The sequence below is a fragment of the Mus pahari genome, chromosome 13 (genome assembly GCF_900095145.1).
Source record: "Mus pahari chromosome 13, PAHARI_EIJ_v1.1, whole genome shotgun sequence".
NCBI classification, from domain to species: Eukaryota; Metazoa; Chordata; class Mammalia; order Rodentia; family Muridae; genus Mus; species Mus pahari.
The window spans coordinates 24,493,991-24,515,828 of record NC_034602.1 but is presented as its reverse complement, the minus strand read 5'-3'; the positions used below and the strand labels follow the sequence as shown (position 1 = coordinate 24,515,828).

General features: G+C 42.8%; 1 protein-coding gene across 2 annotated transcripts in view; it reads right to left on the bottom strand.

Annotated features, from left to right (window-relative positions):
- Nf2 (neurofibromin 2) overlaps positions 1-21,838 on the bottom strand; it is an 88,176-nt gene that overhangs the window by 37,225 nt on the left and 29,113 nt on the right. For both annotated transcript variants that reach the window (XM_021210162.2, XM_021210163.2), the window contains exons 2-7: positions 19,857-19,982; positions 17,994-18,116; positions 15,165-15,248; positions 6,091-6,159; positions 3,879-3,961; positions 1,347-1,422 (exon numbers count right to left, since the gene is read on the bottom strand). In XM_021210162.2, coding sequence (XP_021065821.1) covers positions 1,347-1,422; positions 3,879-3,961; positions 6,091-6,159; positions 15,165-15,248; positions 17,994-18,116; positions 19,857-19,982 — 561 coding nt within the window. The remainder of the gene's footprint in view (positions 1-1,346; positions 1,423-3,878; positions 3,962-6,090; positions 6,160-15,164; positions 15,249-17,993; positions 18,117-19,856; positions 19,983-21,838) is intronic.

Below are 21,838 nucleotides of genomic sequence, written 5' to 3'. Positions count from 1 at the left end.
TCAAACACAAACTAATAATTAATGCTTACTAATTTGTGTGTGTTGTGTGAATGCATGCTTATGCCACAGCACACATGTGAAGATCATAGGACAATGTGCCCCACAGTAAGAACAAGAGTTCTCTCCTTTCACCATGTGAATTCCATGACCTGAACTCAGTATGTCAGGCCTGGCAGCAATTGCCTATCTACTCCTCCATCTCACTGGCCCTCATGAAACATGAGAAACAACATTCTGAATTCTTTTTTATTTTTATTTTTTTTTAAAGATTTGTTCTTATTTTTATGGTTTTTAGTTATGTATGTCTGTGTCTGTGCACATAAGTGTAAGTGCCCTCAGAATCCACAGGCCTCAGATCCCTCTGGAGCTGGAATATCAGGCAGTTGTGAGCCTCGCAAACCACAAGCTGAGACTTGAACTCAGGTCCTGCTACAAATAAAGTATCTTTTAGGCACTTGCTTATTGTGGTAGTACATTTGAATAAGACATGGTATAAAATACAAAAAAAAAAAAAAAAAAAAAAAAAAAATCCACAAAACCCTGCATTTAGGAAACAAATTAAGTTAAAAGCTATCCTCGAATACTGAAATCATGCTTAATTCAATTACTCAAAGTTACCATAAAGACTGTAGGACCCCAAAAGGGGGAAGCGAAGAGTATGTGGGATAGTACAGGGGGATGGCTGCAGCTGACCTTTAATGTCTACTCATCTGTAGCCAAGCTTCCTGGCATCTGCTCATCCAGCAATAAGGAAAAGCTTGGGTACTTGGCATGTGCTCCTCTGGAGGAAGCCATGAACATGCTGCAGCCAGCAGCCAAATCCCCCAACAAGCAAGAAGCGCTCTAGGGCCAGACCTGAACAGAACACAAATGCCTTTCTCTGCAGAGGCACGGGTTCCCAGAGGCCTGCGGACCATTAATGGTCTGAATAGAAAACTAATTAGCCTCACAGTGAGAACAAGAGTTCCACCCAAACAAATTAGGAATCTCTAAGAGCAGCCTTACTTTCAGTGGGCCCCAGGGAAAGACATTATTTCCAGGTGCTCCTTGGATTTCCCAAGAGGCCAGAATAATCAAACATTACATGGCCAGCATTCCAACAGGTCTCTGCTGAGAAGAGAACCAGGCCTGAGTCTCTCAGGGTACCACTGACACTTAATTACCTCTGATCTAATTCAAAGCCCCAAATGAAACCAGGCTCTCTTGACCCCTGTCTTCCCTTTTCTTCTTTACTACTGAACCATAAGATTCTAACTACCCTGGGATGAGGAAGTAACCCATCTGCCTGTGTGGACTCTACTCAAGTCTTTCTGAGAGCCAGGGAACTTGGGAAGGAGTCAACACACCCGGATTGTAAAGTAGTTCACACCATACATCTCCAGGTCCTGAGCTATCTTCAAATACTCCATTTCAGCTTCATCCCTGTGAGGAGAATGGAAGAAACCATTATTAAGGCTAAGTGACAAGAATGAAGGACAGACACTTGCCAAGTCAAATATTCTGAGCATACCTATGGTGAGATAGATGGGGCCTGCAGAGGATGAGACAGACCAGACACCAGCAACTCTTTTCTCAACTCAGAGTCTATTAAACACAAGCAGAATTTCCCATCCCCGTGAAAATAAGAAAACAGACTCATTACACTGACTCTTGGCTTCAATTTCACACTCTGGCCTTGGTAAATAGTGACATCTGTCTCAAGTGATTTAAAAAAAAGAATGTGGGGGCTGGGAGTGTAGCTCAGCAGTAGAGCACTCACTCTGCATGCGAAAAGCTCTAGGTTCCATCCCCGGCACTGGCAAAAAGAAAAACAGAGCCACAGTGCATTCATTCTTTTCTACCTCAAATGCACTAAGTCACTGCCTGTCTCTGTATACTTTCTTAACCTAGAGCTTCAGTAATAAAGAAGCTTCGCTAGAAGCTGGCTGACAACACCCACCCTCCTGGTTTTATCTCTCGGGTTACTGCTGAAGGTTAAGGCAAGAACTATCTGAGCCATAAAACCCAGGCCAGTAGGTGAACACTTTTGTGTTATGAGTCAAGCTTAAAGCAAGCCCTGGATGCAGCAGTGACTTGCAGAAAACTCCCTGAGAAGTAAAAGTATTGAAGTAATTTAACTCAAGCTTCCCTGTGACCTTGTCCTTGTCCTCTCTCTCATCTCAAAACACTCTCAAATGGATTTAAAAAATTCACCCTGAGAGAATGCCAAGTGTTGGCAAGCAGGTGGAAGAACCAGAAATCACATACACTGCTGATGCAAATTGATTCAATTACTTTGGGAAACTGTTCAACATTACCTATAATAGCACAAACCAAGAAGCAACCCAACAACCTAAGAGTCTTTCAACAGTAGAAGGGATAAATAATCTGTTATACTAATATACTGGAATTCTGCACAGTCATGAAAATGAGAAAAATATCGTTACATGCCATGTACTCAAATCTCACAAGATAATCTTGAGGAAAAGGTAGCACTAAAAATAGAAATTGGTTTTATTTATCTAAAGTTTAAAAATGGGCGATGGTGGCTTATGGGTGTAGCTCAGCGATAGAATAGTTACTCACTTGCCTAGCATGTGAGAGACCTTGTATTTTATCTTCAGTGCTACAAAGTAGTAATACAACAATGGAAAGTAAGTAAGGGCAACAGTAATCTATGGGAATACTAATTAGAAATTGGGGAACTGGGCTGGGCATGGTGACACAAGCCTTTAATCCCAGCACTGAGCAGAGGCTGGTGGATTTCTGTGGGTGAGGGCCAGCCGGGGGAATACATAGTTCTAGGACTGCTAGAGCTACATAATGACTCAAAAAGAAAAAGAAAGAAATGGGTAAACTAGGTATCTTTGGGGAGGAAGGAAACTGAGAAGTCATGGTCTAGTTCTTCCTTAACTATTTTGTGGTAAATAATCAAGCAGTAAACTCAAAATCTGTCCATTTGGTATAAACAAAAAATAAAGATACAGGAGCTAGGGAAATGGCTCAGTGGTTAACACAGAGATGATCAATAGCTGAAGCTACCAAGGGAATACTTAAAACGAGCCATACATTTTAGTGTTTTAATTTTTCTTTTCTTTTCTTTTCTTTTCTTTTCTTTTCTTTTCTTTTCTTTTCTTTTCTTTTCTTTCTTTCTTTTTTTTTTTTNTTTTTTTTTTTTTTTTTTTTTTTTGAGACAGGGTTTCTCTGTGTAGCCCTGGCTGTCCTGGAATCTGTTCTATTGACCAGGCTAGCCTCGACTCACAGAGAACCTACCTCTGCCTCCTGAGTGCTGGGATAAAAGGTTTGTGCCACTACCACCCAGATTGTGTTTTAATTTTAATTTAGTAAAATTGCAGATTGACTAAAAACAGGGCGATAGGAGCATTCTAACACTGCTAATGGACATGTGCCGAAAGGTAAAAAAATTTCCTTAGTGTCACCTGTCAAAACACAACTCTTCTAAGAATCTACCCTCTGGACTTGTGCAACTGTGTGCCAACATGAGACTGTGCACTGCAGAGCTTTCTGTAAAAGGGAAAAGCATGCAAGTATTCCAAGTGCCATCAACACATGCCTGAATGCAAAAACAAAGGGCTCCAGACAGTGTTCAGCTAGACCGGTACGGAGTGCACCAGGTTTGTACACCCTGGGTTTCAACCCAGGGTCTTACGTATACTAGGCCAGCACTCTACCACTGAGCCACATGTCCAGACTGTCACATGCCCACACAATAATAAGGATGCACACAAAACTGAAGAGCAACATTATTCCAGCTCTGCTTCTCGTTTTATATACTTCAGGACTGCTTTGTGTCCAATGAGCATGCCCTAGTTTTATAGTTCTTTAAGGGTATGGGAGGAGGCATGAAGAAATATAAACCAAGGATGAAGCAGCCTCACCTGGCTCTGCCCCGGTGCTCCGCATACCAAGCAGTAATTCTCTCCTCCCACATTTCCGGAGTCATCTGATAGAGATTTATCACCTACCAAAAAGACAGCAAAAGAAAAGCCCACATGCAAAGCAAGTCTGGGTATTGTTTGCCATTTTTATAATTATGGCTCATTTTTACAAAACAACCGAGCTATTTTTAAAAAGCTGCATGCAGGGAGAGGCACACACAGAGGTGGGTGTGTAAACAAGTACTGTTCCACTAGAGCAGCAACCTGCAGCCTGCAGGACTCCTCCAGCTTAAGTACACTCCTGGGCCAGGGCTGGCCCTTTCGGCTGCTGGGGCTGTTCATCTCAGGGACCACCCTGACAGTAGAGCAATGCTTACTCGCTGGCCGTCGACTGCACAGAAGTCATCAAAGGACAGGGAAGGCAGGGGAGGGTTGGGGAAAGCCTTCATTACCCAGGGACAGATGATAAGTGGGGCTGTAAGATAGGAAGCAGCCAAAGGCTGCTCTGTGTCTAACAAATACAACCAACAAGGTGGAGGATTAAAAGGCCCTGCCCAACCTCATCTTCTTTACCCCCAACAGCTCAGTTTTGCACAATGAACACACAATCTCATGGCTCCCTTAGATCAATGCCACTCAACCATCTTCTGAAATTGCCACACCAGAACACCATCTTTAGGCCATATCCGACTGGCATTTCAACATTAATCCCACAAACTCTTGCTATTCTGTTGTTGAGAGCAAACCCCACTCTGTAGCCCAGCCTGGCCTTAACCTCGTGATCCTTTCGCCTTCGCCCTCCCATACTGGGAGTTCAGATGTGTGCACTATGTGCAGCACTAATTCCAGTCCTCAGGAGACTGAGGTCAGAGGACAGTGAGTTCACAGCCAGCTCAGACTACAGGGCAAGAGCCCATCCAAGAACAACAGGGGCTAGAGAGAAAGCTCAGTAGGTAAAAGTACTTGCTCTGTAAACATGGGGGCTTCAGTCTGAATCCCCGGTACTGACAGACATGAAGAAGTTACTAGGAATCAATAGCTCTTGGGGGGGGGGGATCCTACTTTTTCAAGTAGAATGACCACTAGGTGTATGAACTACACCACAGGCAGCAAAACTCAGGAGTAGCTAGCCAAAAAAAGGGGAATCCATTACATTGTTGTTATTTAAGAGAAAGAAAGAACATGAAGTTAGATAGGTAAGGAGATAGGGAAGGACCTAGGAGAAGTTGGAGGAGGAGAAAGACTATGATCAAAGAAGCTGGGTAGTGGTCGGGCAGTGGTGGAGCACACCTTCAATCCCAGCACTTGGGAGGCAGAGGCAGGTGGATTTGTGAGTTTGAGGCCAGCCTGGTCTACAGAGTGAGTTCCAGGACACTAGGGCTATAGAGAGAAACCCTGTCTCAAAACCAACAACAACAAAAAAGAAGCTGGGTAATGGTAGTGATGTTGCACACCTTTAATTCCAGCACCTAAAAGGCAGAGGAGGGGGATCTTTGTGAGTTCGAGGCCAGCCTAGTCTACAGAGTGAGTTCCAGGACAGCTTGGGTCACATAGAGAAATCCTGTCTCAAAAAAACCAAAAATAAATAAATAAATAAATAACATTATATTGATTATATACTATAAGTAGATTATATATAATATGTATATATAATATATATTCTCAAAGAATAAATAAAAACATTAAAAGAAAAAACCCAGCTCAGGCATGCCTATATACATGTCTATAACCACACCACTTTGGCATAGAGATAGGCATATCTTGAAAGGTCATTAGCTGGCTACCTAGCCTAAATGAGAGCTTCCAGTTAAGAGACCCTGTCTCAAGACAATAAGGAAAGAACAATAAGGTACAGAGGAAGACACCTGGAACCCAGCTTTTGTTCTGTATGTGTAAAAGCGTATACACACCTGTACACTCACAGGAATACACACACACACACACACACACACACACACACACACACACACACACACACGGGCGCGCGCGCGCGCGCGAGAGAGAGAGAGAGAGAGAGAGAGAGAGAGAGAGAGAGAGAGAGAGAGGGGGGGGGATGCTTAGCTAAGATTCCATACTCTTTTCTCAAGATGGTGAGCTGTTTTTCTGCAAGTGTGCCTGCTGTGTACTCCCAGCACTCTTCAAGTCATCCAGTGATGACTTTCCTTCAGCCACATATGCTATATTTTCCCAAACAGAGAATTTGATTTCTTACCCTTTTCGGAAGCAATTCCTCTTGGGCTAAAAAACCCCGCTTGTGCACAGAGGGGTCATAGTCGCCATACTGGAAAGGAGAGAAAGAGAGCGGTGATTGAGGTTCTAAGGACTACTGTCATTTCTGATCAAGGCTCAATTCAGTTGGTCCCTCCTCCCAGTTCCAGGGAGCAATTCAATTCTGATGACAAGATTTCAACCTTGCCAGTTTGTTATCCTTGAATGAAAATACAAAGCCGATTACATCTATGGGCAGAGTTGCAAAATCCCATAAGGGATGGATGGGTGATGTGCTAATAGGAATGTGACATTTGTATGGAAATGTAGTCTGTTTCCTAACCCTCAAAGAAAGCAGTCACTTCCAAACATTAGCTTTGTAACGGAAACAACAAAACACAACTGTGAAAGCTGTGATTAGCAAGTATGATAAGAGCCTTACCTACAAATGCCTCTAAGCAGCTGGTAATCACAGCCGACTGCAAGGTGGGACCAGGAATAATGCAAGCAATATTTTTAATAACTTTTGCTCAAGGCTCTGAAAGTTGCTTTGGAAAGCTCTGAAATCAACACTGCCATTTCTATTGCACAAAGAAACAAATAAAATAAAAGGTTAACTCCTACAGCCAAAGCTGTAGAGCTTGCTGATCACTAGTGGGTCCAGCAATCTACAGTAGCAACAACTCTATTGTCTGTTTGTCTGATTTTTAAAACCAATACTCCTTTCTTTCCTAAAAAACTTAGATCAGAGAATCATCCTAAATCAAATGGGCTAGGATGTGGCTCTGTGGGACAGTACTTGCTTATCATGCATAAAGCCCTAGCTTCAACTCCCAGCCCTAGATATGAAGAGACATTGGGTTAGGCATGGTGATGTATACCTTTAGTCCCAGCCCTCGAGGAGGCAGAGGCAGTGATGAGTTAGAGGTTAGCCAGGGCTATAAAGTAAGACCCTGTCTCAAATTAAAATAAAAATAAATAGGCAAGAGAGACAGAAAACTAGACAGAACCCAAGCACAAAGGTTCTCTCTTATCAGTCAGCAGTCTATGGTCTCTTCCTCTTCTACACTGACTTACTGATTTGGGGGTGGTGCATGCCATGGTGCTTCCATGGAGTGAGTTCTTTCCTCCCACCATGGGAGTCCCAGGGGTCCAGCTTAGGCTGTTAGGAGGTAATGAACTTCCATGTGAGTGCTGGGAATAGAACCTCGATCCTTTGCAAGAACAGCAAGTGCTCTTACCCATTGAACCACCTCTTTTCTTTAAAATTTTTATTTTATTTTATCTTATGTGAATGAGTGTTATACCTACATGTACACCTATGTCCCAGGTGTGTGCCTAGTGCCCTTGGGAGGCCAGAAGACATCAGAGTCCCTGGAACTGGAGTTTGTTTTATGTGTATGAATGTTTTGCAGGCATGTGCATCTATACACCACATGTGTGCCTGGTGCCTGAGGAAGTGATAAACCTCCTAGTAGGTGCTGGGAATTGAACCTGGATCATTCCCCTTTGTTTTTAAAATAGACATCAAGGTAGCTTTATTGTTGGGAGAGGAACTGGTCCAATAAAGATGCTCTTTCAACAGCATCTCCACTATGTCTGCATTGTTTAGATGTAATATATTTGATCAGTATAGTAGCAGGGATATGGTTGTGAGCCACCTTGTGGGTGCTGGGAGCCTACAGTTCCAGGGAAACCAGCTCCCTATTCTGATGTCTGTAGGCACCAGGCATGCAGAGTGCACACACAAACACCATGGCAAACATTCATAGACATAAAATAAAAATAATTTTCTTTAAATGTAGAAAAGCCAGATGGTGGTGGCACACACCTTTAATCCCAGCACTTTGGAGGCAGAGGCAGGTGGATTTGAGTTAGAGACCAGCCTGGTCTACAGACTGAGTTCCAGGACAGCCAGGGCTATACAGAGAAACCCTGCCTCAAAATAAAATAAAATAGATCAAATCTTTCCAAGTCTAAGTTCTTTCTGCAAAGAGAGCCCTGGAGAGAATTCTCTAGAGTGCTGCTGCAAGGCCCCTCTCAAGCCACAGCTCCTCACCTGTAAAGCAAGAAGCAAACAGTCCAGGATTCTAGGCAAGCATCTGGGGAGTCAGCACGGGCACTATGGTGTCTTGTATTAACTACTTGCAAATGCTAGTAGTTGCATTTGCAAGCCTTTCAACACCGGCCAACCAAATTTTAATGCAAAAGTAAGCAGATATGTAAAGTTAAAGTTGTAAATTCAGGGCTCAAAGGCTTGCAAGATTAACGACCCCCATTATTAAATTATACCAAGCTCCCAGCTACTACACTGATCAAATATATTACATCTGAGCAATGCAGAAGCAGTGGAGATTCTGCTCAAAGAGCTTCATCACTAGGCCAACTCCTCTTCCAACATTAAAGCTACCTTGATGTCTATTTAAATGTCTATTTAAAAAACTAAGGGGGGAAATGCTGGTGTAGTGGCAGTAAATACAAAAGGAAGCTATGCCACTCTATAGATGGAAATGACTTTTCCTCATCTCTTTATGTAACAGAAGCATTCTGATTAGATCAAGATGAATTTACTTTGAAAGTAAAAAAGATGGAGTTTCAAAGCTCTGCTGCTGTGTAGGCCTGTGCTTAATGTTATATTCATCATTTGGTATTCCTACATTAAAAAACAAAACAAACAAACAAACAAATAACCAAAAAAAAAAAAACAACCCTACCTACATTTCAGAGGCCACAAAACCTGGTTTTATACTGCCCCTTATAAATGACTTGAATTTAAATTCAAGAAGGGGGGTGAGAGGAGGTGCAGCTGGAAAGATGGCTCAGTGGTTAAGAGCACTGACTGCTCTTTCAGAGGTCCTGGGTTCAATTCCCAGCACCCATATGGCAGTTCTCAACTGACTATAACTCCAAGATCTGACCTCCTCATACAGACATACATGCAGGTAAAACACCAATGGACATAAAATAAAAATTAAAAAAAAATTTTAAAAATTCAAGATGGGGAAGGCTGGGGATGGAGCTTAGTATGTAAGAGACTCACGTTCAATTTTTAAAACTAAAACAGGATGGGTTGGAGATGGCTCAGTGGTTAAGAGCACTGACTGCTCTTCCAGAGGTTCTGAGTTCAATCCCCAGCAACTACATGGTGGCTCACAACCATCTGTAATGGGATCTGATGCCCTCTTCTGGTGTGTCTGAAGACAGCTACAGTGTACTCATATACATAAAATAAAATAAATCTTAAAAAAGAAAACAACGACAACAAAAAAACCCAACACCTAAAACAAGCTAAGCAAATATCAATCACTTTGAGAAACTGACAATTAAGATAAAATTCTTGGGGGTGGTAGGGTAGGCTGTAGACAAGGCTCAGCAGTTAAGAGCACTTGCTGCTTTTGCAGAGGACCCAGGTTCAACTCCCAGCACTTACAGGGCAGCTCACAACTGTATGAACTCCAGCTCCAGGTGATCTGATGCTCTCTTTTGGCCTCCTTGGACATTTCATGCACATGGTACACAGATGTATATGCAAGCAAAACACCCATATGCTGCCAAGACTAATGACTGGATTCCTAGCCTAGGAACCCATGATGGAATGAGAGAACTAACTCATGAAAGTTGTTCTTTGCCAGGCATGGTGGCTCACGCCTTTAATCCCAGCACTTGGGAGGCAGAGGTAGGTGGATTTCTGAGTTCAAGGCCAGCCTGGTCTACAGAGTGAGTTCCAGGACAGCCAGGGCTACACAGGGAAACCCTGTCTCTAAGAAATCAAATCAAGGGCTCAGCAGTTAAGAGCACCGACTGCTCTTCCAAAGGTCCTGAGTTCAAATCCCAGCAACCACATGGTGGCTCACAACCATCTGTAAGAAAAATCTGATGCCCTCTTCTGGAGTGTCTGAAGACAGCTACAGTGTAAACACATATAATAAATAAATAAATAAATCTTAAATCTTAAAAGAAAAAAAAAAAGACTTATTTAAAAAGAAAAGAAATCAAACCAAACCAACAACAACACCACCACCCCATAAAACATCGTGGCCTGTGAGATGCCACAGGAAGTAAATGTGCCTACTGTCAAGTCTGATAACCTGAGCTCAATCCCCAGGACCCATAGTGAAAGGAGAGGACTGCCTCCTGTAAGTAGTCTTCCAACTACCGCATGCATGCTATGCTACGGCAGGCATGCACGCGCACAGTAATAAACAGATAAATATACAACGATTTTTTTTTTTTTAAGATCAAATTCTTTCATGGGGCAAAACACTCTTTAAAACTTGCCTTTTGCTACTTTGGCTGTGAGTGGAGCCCAGTGACTGAGTGTTTACTGACCGAGTCTGACCTCTGCAGAATCAAAAGCTACAGAATTAGACAGCCCTGTATCTCTTTCTTTTTTTCCTATTTTCAGGAAGTTAGGAGGGCTGGTATCTCCTATGTTGTCTAGGCTAGTCTCAAACTCCTGAGCGCAAACAATTCTCCTGCCTCAGACTTCCAAGGAGCTAGGCCTAACCACGTGAAGAGTTAAAAGGAGTCTCCTTCTAGAGAGTACCAAACTCCTCGCTGTACATCCGATGAAAAACCTTCTCAATAGGTTTTAATAAAGCAAAGGTTGGACTTTTTTTTCTTCCTTCCTTCCTTCCTTCCTTCCTTCCTTCCTTCCTTCCTTCCTTCCTTCCTTCCTTCCTTCCTCTTTCTTCCTTCCTTCCTTCCTTCCTTTCTCTCTCTCTCTCTCTCTCTCTCTCTCTCTCTCTCTCTCTCTCTCTCTTTAACTGTGTAAAATAGATTCTGACTACCCAGTCAGTCAATTCCATAGGAACTGAGGATTTAAACCTATAACCAAAAATCCATAAAAGGCCAGACAAGAGAGGATGGGCACAGCAGGTCGGTGAGATCACGCTTAACCCTGACACACAACTGCAGACAAAGGTTGTCATTATAGATGAGCGCCTATAAGTCAATCAGAAGACAAAAACACCATAGAAGGGCAAGTCATGAACCGCCATTACAGAGGAAAAATGAGCAGACAGCCAGTTAATCCCTGAGAGTCTTGTCCCATAGCACAGCTGTGTAATTTCTTTTAAAGCCTATTGTTTTGAAATAGGTCAGTAAAACTGTAGACTGGTCTGTCTTTGGATGAGCAGGAGCAAGTACTCTCACGTACTGCTGCTGGAGTTAGACTGGAACACACTTCTAGAGGGCATTTATGTAGTGTAAAGAAATTTTTACATATATGAATTTATTGGACTCTGAAGACAGAGTGCCACTGTGTAGCTCTGGCTGGCCTGGAATTCACTATGTAGACAAGGTGGGCAAGTCTTGAGCTCAGAGAGAAGGAGTCTGCCTCCCAAGTGCTGGGGTTAAAGACATGTGTCACCAAGCCTGCATCCTGGTTTGGAGACAGAATCTCATATCGTGAAAGCTGGCCTTCAACTCCAGCTTGCTAAATAACAGAGGATGGCTTTGAACTCCTAATACTCCTGGGATTACACACATATACCACCACTCTGCATTTACATGCTGCTAGGGATAACACCCAGGGTCCAGTGCGTGCTAGGCAAGCACTCTATTGAAAGGCATCTCCTGTCCCCTCTTAGAGGAGGGGTGTTCAAAACAGGGTTTTTCTGTGTAGCCCTGTATAGACATTTTTAAGTTAGTAGCCTCATAACCAACCACTACCTGAGGTGTGAACCTCATAGTCCCTGACTAAGACAATCACTTTCTAATAGATATCTCTCTTGCGCTGTTTCTAGACTTAACTCACTTGACTTGCCTGGAATTTGCTATGTAGACCAGGATGGCCTTAAACTCACAGAGACCCATGTAAATCTACCTTTCAAGTGCTGGGATTAAAGGTGTGTGCCATCACATTGGGCACTGATCAACCCATTCATTACACAGCTACCAAATATTCTGTCAGAACCTAAACCTGTCACTGGCCTAGCACAACCAGCAGCTAAGGGTTCCATGACCTACTCTCTTGTGAGCTTTCATCTTCAGCTCTTCCACTGTGCTTTTGTATGCACTCAGTTTCTTAACTGAATTGAGTTTAGCTACTGTCCTTGACACTTCAGAGTAGAGTCCTATTGTTTTGTTTTGTTTTAAGACAGGGTCTGTTTGTGTAGTCCTGGCTCTCCCGGAACTGGGTAAGTGGATAAGGCTGGGCTTAGAATTCCGAGAATGACTCCTATCTCTGTTTCCCAAGTGGTAGGAGTAAAGACATGCACCACAGTGCCTGGCCAGATTCCTGTATTTTTAGTTTATGTGTATGTGTGAGCCTTTGGGAGTGCCACGTGTATGCAGGAACCCTCCCTCAGAGATCACAAAAGGGCACTGGATCCTTCAGAACTGGGGTTGTGAGCTGTAGCTACTGAAAAGCAGGCAAGCCCAACTCAAGAACAGTATGCACCCTCTGCTGTGAGCCACCTCTCCAACTCTAACTTCCACTATTCGCTTCTTCCTTCTGAATGTTAAGAGTCCACAGGCAGCAGCAAAATTCATAAATACTATCCTACTCTCTCCTAGTAATTTTCAGTACAAACACACTTCAGAAAGAAAGGAAAACACATTTGAAACATTATATTGTCTATATAAGATCCAACAGGTAGTTTAAAAATTGCAAGAATGTCTCACTTGTCATGTGATTGGTCCATTCTTTTGATTCTAGCATAATTCAAACTTGAATCAAGAAATGTAGTTCTTGTTAACTGAACCATGTGATTAAATTTATTTGTATTTATACCTTGAAGTTAATGGTTTCTTTGTGGTTTGAAGTTAAGTGTATCTATATCATTCCAACAGCTGAAATACTGTAATGAATGCATTTGCACATAATTACATTCCATGTGTTAATGAGCTCGATTCCATTTCCCTTCCATATTTCTATATAGTTTCTGTTTTATAAAGGTTGGGAAGGAAATAAACTGTATATAAGGAGACTGTGGCTTACTGAAAATGTTCAGAGAAAGTTGTTTTATCTTGTAAACAAAATTAGAATTTAATGAAAGTTAATGCCTGATCCCCACATACCTCACTAGGCAGTGAGGGCAGGAACAACGTGCGGCGTCAGGCAGCCCAGACACCTAGGTTTACAGCCTGGCTCTACCCTCCTTCCCAGTCGGCTTCACTCTTCAGCAAGAGGCAGGTAACTCTACGGTAAAGCACTGGCCTCACATGTGGCTATGGGTTCAAGTCCCCAGCCATGAAAACAAAAATAAACAAAAAGTCGTCTGCGCATTCCATAAGTATAAAAATAATGTAAAAGGAGTGTGACTGGAAAAAAAAAATCAGTCATCTCTTCTAACCTTGAATCTTGTCACCAGGAAAACTAGCTTGTACAAATCTTCGCTTCCATTAACTACTTCCTGGAGTACCTTCTGGAATAGTCTGTTGGACTCTTTGTTAAACAAAGAGGTAGCTTACCCGAAATATCCTCTTACTATTAAGCAGTAGTCCAAGAGAAACTGGTGACACAGCTATAGTAAGCCCTGGTTTCCCTAATGCAAACAGGGTCTCACTTTACAGCCCTTGATGGTCTGGAGTTCACAGGGACTGCCTGCCTGTCTAGTCTTAAAGGTGTACACCACCACACCCAGCTCAGATACAGACTTTAAAGGCTAGAGATTACCTTTATTTGTAAGATTTCTAAATTTGACACCGGAAAAAACAATTCGAGCACCGCCTCCATATGAACCGCATATGTTGTCTGTGAATCACTCGCATCTCTAAATTGGCAGAAGCCGAATAAGTAGGGCTTTCCTACGGTGAAATCTGCTCAAGCAAACATCTGCTGGCTCCTTGAAAAATGATGCATACCCTTCTGCCCCCACACAGGTGGCCTTTGAATTTGTGACCCAAAACCTTTGAGACTGAGATAGTACCCTTGAGGGTTTGCGACAGACAGGAGAAAGCATGCAGGAAGCGGTCAACTCTGGGGCACGTACACGGATCTAATGAAAGTGATGATGGCTGCTTCGTCCCCACCAAGACTGAAAGGATGCCTCTCTCCTCTTACTAATACTCTTGATCAAAGCACAAAAGGAGCATCTGCTTTACTTGAACCACAGCCCATTTCCTGTTTTCTCAATTACTCCTTTTTCAAGGACGGCATAAAATACAATTCTAAAGCCATAGATTCTGTCTCCAGTTTTACCTGTGAAGGTACCAATGACCTTGGAGAATCACTGAGGGCAGAAGTTGCTCTAGTGCCTGAATCTGACAGTTAACAAGCCCCACGTTCCATCCTTGTGACTACTCAAAAGACACTAATGAGTCATCAAATGATTAAGCTCACTGTGCTTCTACTGGCCTGACCAGCATACACATTTCAAAACTCATTTCCCAACCCAAATGACAAGCAAGCCATTCCTAGCTTTGATCTGAAGTTGCATTAAAACTGTGATTGAGGTAGGAAATCCAAGGGTCATGAAACACTCTGGCTGAAACTCTTCCTGACCTTATAAGAGAATCCAATACTCAAAGATGTTCCTCTCCAACCACCCCTGGTCTGCTGTCTATGCAAAAATGAATGATTTAGGCTAGTGAGACAGCATCACTGGGACAGGCAGGCTCAGCAGACCCAGCTCCTGCAGTATCTAGCCACACGCACAAAATATGCCCACCAGGGCCTCACCAGGAGTGTGGTTTCTAAGAATGCAGGCTCTGGAAAGATGAGTTTGGATGGAGGATCTGGGTCTTGCTGACCTAAAGGCCTCATTTAATCATAATTAGAGACCATAAATTCACTTTTCCTGACTAATAAAATGAAGCTGATGTGATGAATTTAATGAGCCACATGTGCATAATGAGATTACACAGAAAATTCATCTTTTTAAATGAATTCACTTAGAATGAATTGTAAGTCATTAGAATGATATGCTTGTCACATAGTACACAATACACACACATATACAAAATATACAGACGTTGAGGCAGCAACAATAGATGTCCAAGCCTTATGACATCTCATTTTTTGGGGACAAGTTGTTCTGAAGTCCCCAAAATTCAAAGACATGGAAGACCATAGCCACCCTGTGGAGTTCCACCCTGTGGAAGAAGAGCACAATTCCCTTTCTTTGCACCCACCTTGGCCTGGACAGCATATGACGCCAAGAGCACGGACGCCTCGGGAGGGCAGTAGACCTTTTCATCCAAAATCTGCTTCTTCACCTGAAAGGAGCAATGAGGGAGACAGGCAATGGCATGCGGAGATGACAACAGATGGCTGCAGGGTCTTCTAAATGAGGGCTGCCTGTTAGTGATTTTCTGACAAAGGAAACTTTTTAAAAAACTGTTGCAGACCAGTTGCAAGTTCAGCCACTAAGAAGCTATCAGTAAGACAGCTGCACAAAAGTCACTAAGATCTGCTTGCCCCACAGTGGTAGTGTGTGCCTTTAATTCCAGCACTGAGGAGGCAGAGGCAGGTGGATCTTTGAGTTCAAGGCCAGCCTGGTCTACAGAGTGAGTTCCAGGACAGCCAGGACCACACAAAGAAACGATGTCTCTAAAAACCATCCAACCAACAACAAAACCCTCCTCCCACCCCCGAAGAAAAAGATGTGCTTGATTACAGCAGAGACTGACAAGGTGGCTATGACAAAAGCTGAGGGTTGCTGCACTTTCTGTCTCAGTGTTGGCCTGTGGCACACTCACAGAATTGCAGGAGATAGAGTGTACATTCAAATCTTTATATAAGACAAAAGTCACCAAGGCCACTGAATTATGACTGTAGAAAAAAGTCATCACTTTCAATGTGCTGCTCTAAGGAAAAAGGAAGCAATAAAATTTGATCGATTCAACTTTTAAGTACACATGAGGCTCAGGAAATATAATTCCTAAGCCATAATGTTGAATTAACATATCTCATTACACCTAATTTCTTACATGGTGCAATGTGTGATGTTCCAGACACAAGGACAAGAAAGCCACATGAAGTAAGGATACACTAACAAAGCCAACTGTCTTTCCAGATTCATAGTATTAAATGTTGCCTTTGGTTGTCACAAAACCAATCTAACATTTCAATACAAAAGAAAATCAAGCCAAAGTCACAGGAGGAACAAGTGCTGCCTCAGGTAAGCACACGAAAGCCATTTTTATAACACAAGGGAATCTGGTCTCATAGAGCTTAAGCCTGGCTTGAGTTCAGACCATGATGTTCTGATTTGCCTGTGGATTACAAGAGCACACTATGTCCTGTTTATACAGTGCTGGAGCTGGAACCCAAGGCCTCATGAATACAAGGAAAGCATTTTCACCAGAGCTACAGCCCAGCCCCTAAAGAACCTTTATGTGACTTTGGTCACATATATAACTTTCCTCAGGCTTTAAAGCCAAGGAAATGAAAGCTGAGCTGTTCTGAAGCAGTGAAACCTTCAAATCTCCTAGTTTCTTTACAAAGAGATAAAAAAAGCAGCCAAAACACAAAAACAATCTGAAAGGGCTACCTTTAACCTAAAACACACGCAGATCTCTTCGGTGAAACGATCTGGCCAGGCATGGGGGCACACATACTATAATCCCAGCACTTGAAAAGCTGAGGGAGAAAGATCTTAAGCTCAAGGCCAGCCTTGGCTATGTAGTGAGATTCTCTTCTCCAACAAAACAATACAACATTATTTGGAGGGTAATATTACATTTCACACACTGTATCATGAACACAATACACGGAGATTCCACAGTACAAGGATTATGTAAAAACCAGATATAATTCTGGGAAACCAATGTGATTAATGGCCCATTACAATCCTCTACATCACAGACAGTGGGCACCTTCAGGTACATAAGCAGCTTGGGCATTAGTCACTACAGAGAGCCAGAAAACTGAGAGGCTCTATGGCTATAACAAAGCAAGGTTTCCATCCTTAAACGAACAATCTCACTGTGCTCCTAGATGGTCAACCTGTAATTCTGGAACACCTATTATTTCTTCAGTTTGACTGAACAATAACTTACTTAAGAATACCAACTGCATATTCAGTGAGCCTCTCTTTAAGGGGCTTGCACTCGGGGCTGGTGAGGTGGCTCAGCGGTTAAGAGCACTGACTGCTCTTCCAAAGGTGCTGAGTTCAAATCCCAGCAACCACATGGTGGCTCACAACCATCCGTAACGAGATCTGACGCCCTCTTCTGGTGTGTCTGAAGACAACTACAGTGTACTTACATATAATAAATAAATAAATCTTAAAAAGGGGGGGGGGCTTGCACTCTAATAAAGGAGGAAATGAAATATATACCCAGAGTAGCGCAGAGCAGGTTGTCCCAAACACCTTGGGCAGGGACAGACTGAGAGTCATTGCCATTCAGAAGTCCTGCCTCAATGACCCAGATCTTGAATTTTAAAGGGACTTTTTGCTAAGTCTCTGAGGCTTTTCTTTATACTATCAGAGAACTTTTAAGTTAGCTAGAAGAAACAGGGGTCCGTCTTCACTGAGGATTTATACTGGGTAACTCTGTTTTTCATCATCACACCTCTGCAATTTCATCTGACACCAATTCTCATTGCTTGAGTAAAGTTCTATTCTGAAGATTTTTTTCCATTACTGAACCAAAGGACTGACTATTTGGAGGCAGAATATTTTCTGCAGTGTGGAAGTGTTTGTGGTCAACTCCAAGGGGTTCACCTGGTCTGCTTCTGAAACCATACCTGGATTGGTCCTCTTAAAACGGTAGGGATGACCAAAAAAAAAAAAAAAAAAAAANAACATGGCCTTTAATCCCAATCCCAGCACTCGGGAGGCAGAGGCAGGCGGATTTCTGAGTTCAAGGCCAGCCTGGTCTACAGAGTGAGTTCTAGGACAGCCAAGGCTACACAGAGAAACCCTGTCTCGAAAAACCAAAACAAAAAACAACAAACAAACAAACAAACAAAATGGTAGGGGTGGTTGGGAGGGGAGATAGCATGGACTAGTGTACCTGTAAGAAAAATAAGTGTTGCGTGATCTCTTGAACTAGCTCCTCCTCAGCATTTTCAGGATAAAATTTGGCCAGGAAGTGAAAGGTAACGGGTTCTTCCTTCGAAACATCATGATCCAACACCTGCAGAATTAATTGCAGAGCAAAAGACATGCTGTGCTGGCCCCCTTCTTTATGTACTACCTTCAAAGCATGCTTTGCAGGGAAGGTAGACAATCCCTTCCCATTACATTCCTCCCATTTCCTAAAGGCTGTGTGTGTTATACAATTGGAAGCACTCACAGAGCCATCCATAGCAGAATATAATATCTACTTCATGCAGGGGTTCTGAACCAAATCAATCAATAACCCACGGGGTGAACGGAGTCACAGTGACAGCACCAGGATTCTCAAAGCCACAGAAAATGGTTAAAAACTAGAATCTATAACTCCAAGATCTTGGGCATATCGTTTATGGAAGACTGAAATAACTACATCTACCTTTATTCTTTTTTCTTACTGCCCACTCTAATAGGTTTCACTGGAACACAGCTTAAACACAATAAACTCGATTTCTCTGAGATCGTTTACATGTTATGAATACTAGGAGTGAAACAGATCCATCACGGCAATGCTTTGTTCCCGGAATCTTCCAGAGATGCCCACAAAATGCTTGCAGTGCAGTAACCAACCCATTGCCTTTAATCTTCTAACAATCCCACCCACCCCCTGAAAAGCTTGGACCATCTGGTCCCCAGAGTGAATTCCATTTCAGGACATAAACATGCTACCAGGCTCCATTAACATGTGTCATAATTTATTTCCTTTGAGCAGCAGGTTCTATGACTCCTGATGCCCCCAATCTAATATCCATTTGGCTAACACTCAGGTATGATTTAAAATTCACTTTGCTGAGAATCATAAAAAGATACAGAAAGCTTTGCTGTTGCTGATATATAACTCTCCACATGCCTGCCCAAATGCCTGTGACTGTCCTCTAGGGATTTGAAATAAACCTAATCTCGGTCGCCCTCCTGGCACTGAGTTCTAATCACTGGAGTGACCATTTGAAACTGACAACCAACAGGAGTTCTAAGTATGAAGGAGTTCACCGTGTACATGCTGTGAACACAATTTGAATACCTCACTTAGTAAGACAAGAGACTTTTGTTGGTCATCATATTATGCAGTAGATAACTTCAGGGGTAACACTGATAGGGGTAACAACATTTAGGGTCAGAGTTAGATGTGGACTAACTTTGGGAATCAGGGATCCTTGGGCCCTGTTCTCCAGCTGTCTTCAGTGTCGGGTGGCCAGAAAAATGGATGGGCACGTCTTTTTGTAAGGATATGAACCCCTTAGAAGGCAGTTTCCTTAAGTCATATCCATTTCCAAATCTTGAATTTGCTAGAAACCTAGATTCCATGTGCTTTAGAAGCCCCCAAGAACTCTGAGGAGGAAAGGGCTAGGCTCCTTCATCTCCAGCTCTTTATTCCTTAGTAATGGTTAAGCCAGTTGGATCCTCATGTTCTCAAAGACTTGTTAAAAAACAAAAACCAACTCTAAAGAATATGAGGAAAATCTCTCACAGATGTATACTGCTGTTGTTGTTCTGAAGTATACAAAGATAGTGGTAATGTCCTGGTGAACCCTGCTTGTCTGGGAAGTCTGTGGAGGTTAGAAATGCCTGACTATAGGGCCTGCTTTCTACATACATGACTTCATTTAAAAAATTGTTCCCTTTTTTGCCATGTCCCTGTGACACCTCAACAATGAGCAAATAAGCTAAGTGCATGCTCAGGAAAACAAACAAAAACAAAAACAAAAAACAAACCCAGAAAGCACAAGCCTCCCCCACTGGTTTCCCCGAGATCTAGCCCAACCTTCTTGTCCATTTTGAGCCAGGCCACCGTGTCCTTGATTGTATACTGCAATCCAAAGAACCAGGTTTCCCGAAGCCCCAGCGTCCGGCACACCAAATCAAACAGGTCCTTCCCCTTCCATTTCATCTGCAATATAACAAACCAACAGGCAGGGAGGTTGTGAGCAAAACTTATAACCAGCTCACACACACAATTGTTCTCAGCACTCTCCTCTGTCACCAAAATGGCTGATGAACACTGAATTCCCAAATAATTTTAATGCTTCCCACACAAAACCATGAGTGGGAAAATACCAATTAGAGCTTAATGGCTTAATTGCTGCGGAGCACACACAATATCTCCTTGGACAGTTCCATACAGATCTCAATATCCCTGAAGCTGCTAATTTAGGAAACCTGGTAAATAAGCAGCCTCATTTAGGAGAGTCGAGCCTCCAGAATTAGCCCAGGATGATGGCTAGTTTGTGAGACACTAATTCCCTTGAGATTTTTTTTGTTGATTTTTGTTTTAAAATCGTGACTGTCTTTTGATAAAAGGAAAGAATTTTTTTACTTAAAAAACCAGTATTACTAAGAAAAAAATTAAATATATGGAAACCTTACCCAAAGTCACAAACTATAGAACAGAAGAACAATGAGTGAGTCGATAGGTCAAAAGCATCTCTGTCAGGATGCTTGGCTAGACCCAAGCAGTTACTCATGTCACAAAGAACAATTCTAAATGTTCAGTATCCTAACCCACACAATAAAAACCCACAAATATCAGTACCCCCAGAGCTTGTGTCTCTAGCTGCATATGTAGCAGAAGATGGCCTAGTTGGCCATCATTGGGAGGAGAATGCCAGGGCCAAGAAGCAAGAGTGGGTGGGTTGGGGAACAGGGTGGGGTGGGGGGTGGTATAGGGGACTTTTGGGATAGCATTTGAAATGTAAATGAAGAAAATATCTAATTAAAAAAACTCACAAAAAATACTATAGTATGTCTATGCCATAGCCGCACTTTTTTTTTTTTTTTTTTGGATTTTTTGAGACAGGGTTTCTCTGTGTAGTCCTGGCTGTCCTGGAACTCACTTTGTAGACCAGGCTGGCCTTGAACTCAGAAATCCACCTACCTCTGCCTCCCGAGTGCTGGAATCAAAGGTGTGAGCCACCACCGCCCGGCTTATAGCCCCACTTTCAAAAGGACTTGAAGAATCTCTGCTAAACCTTTTCTGTGCTACTCAATGGTGTAGCTGGAAAAAGCAAGCTAAGACATCTTCATTAGGATAAAAGGATGCAGGGCGGCTGAGTAAATGTTGCCACCTAGTGGCTTTATGTTAACTAGGTTTTTCCTATATTACTTCTTAGCTACTGTTTGCTGGCTACCCACCCCAACTACCCTATGCATCAGATAAACATTCAACAACACTTGAGTACATTTATGATCATATGAAACACATGTATGACCAACCAAGATTCAAATGTAAGGGAATGATGAAATCACCTGACTGCAGAAGCATCTGCTTCTTTCCCACCCCCATTAGAAAACCTCTACCCACCAGGGACATAGCTCAATCAGTAAAGTGCTTGTCACACTAGCATGAGAGCCCATGCTAGTGTGTTTGATTCCATGAGTTTGATCCCAGCACTAAAGGAGTGGAGGAGAGTTGGGGGGGGGGGGGAGGGGGGTGGAGAGAGAGAGAGAGAGAGAGAGAGAGAGAGAGAGAGGGGGGTAAGGGGTGGAGCTCACTTGCCTAATAAAAGAACTCCAGGCCCCAGTAAGCATCTAGCTTAAAAGGGGGCGGGGTCCACAGAATTGCTCTCAGAGTAAGGGCTCTTGCTGTCAAGTTTGAACACCTCCAACCTAAGTTCAATCCATATGGTAGAGGAAGAGAGCTGCCTGCCCAGATGGCCCTCTGACCCACATACCATGGCACGCACTCAGAGAAAGAAAGAAAGAAAGAAAGAAAGAAAGAAAGAAAGAAGGGAGGGAGGGAGGGAGGGA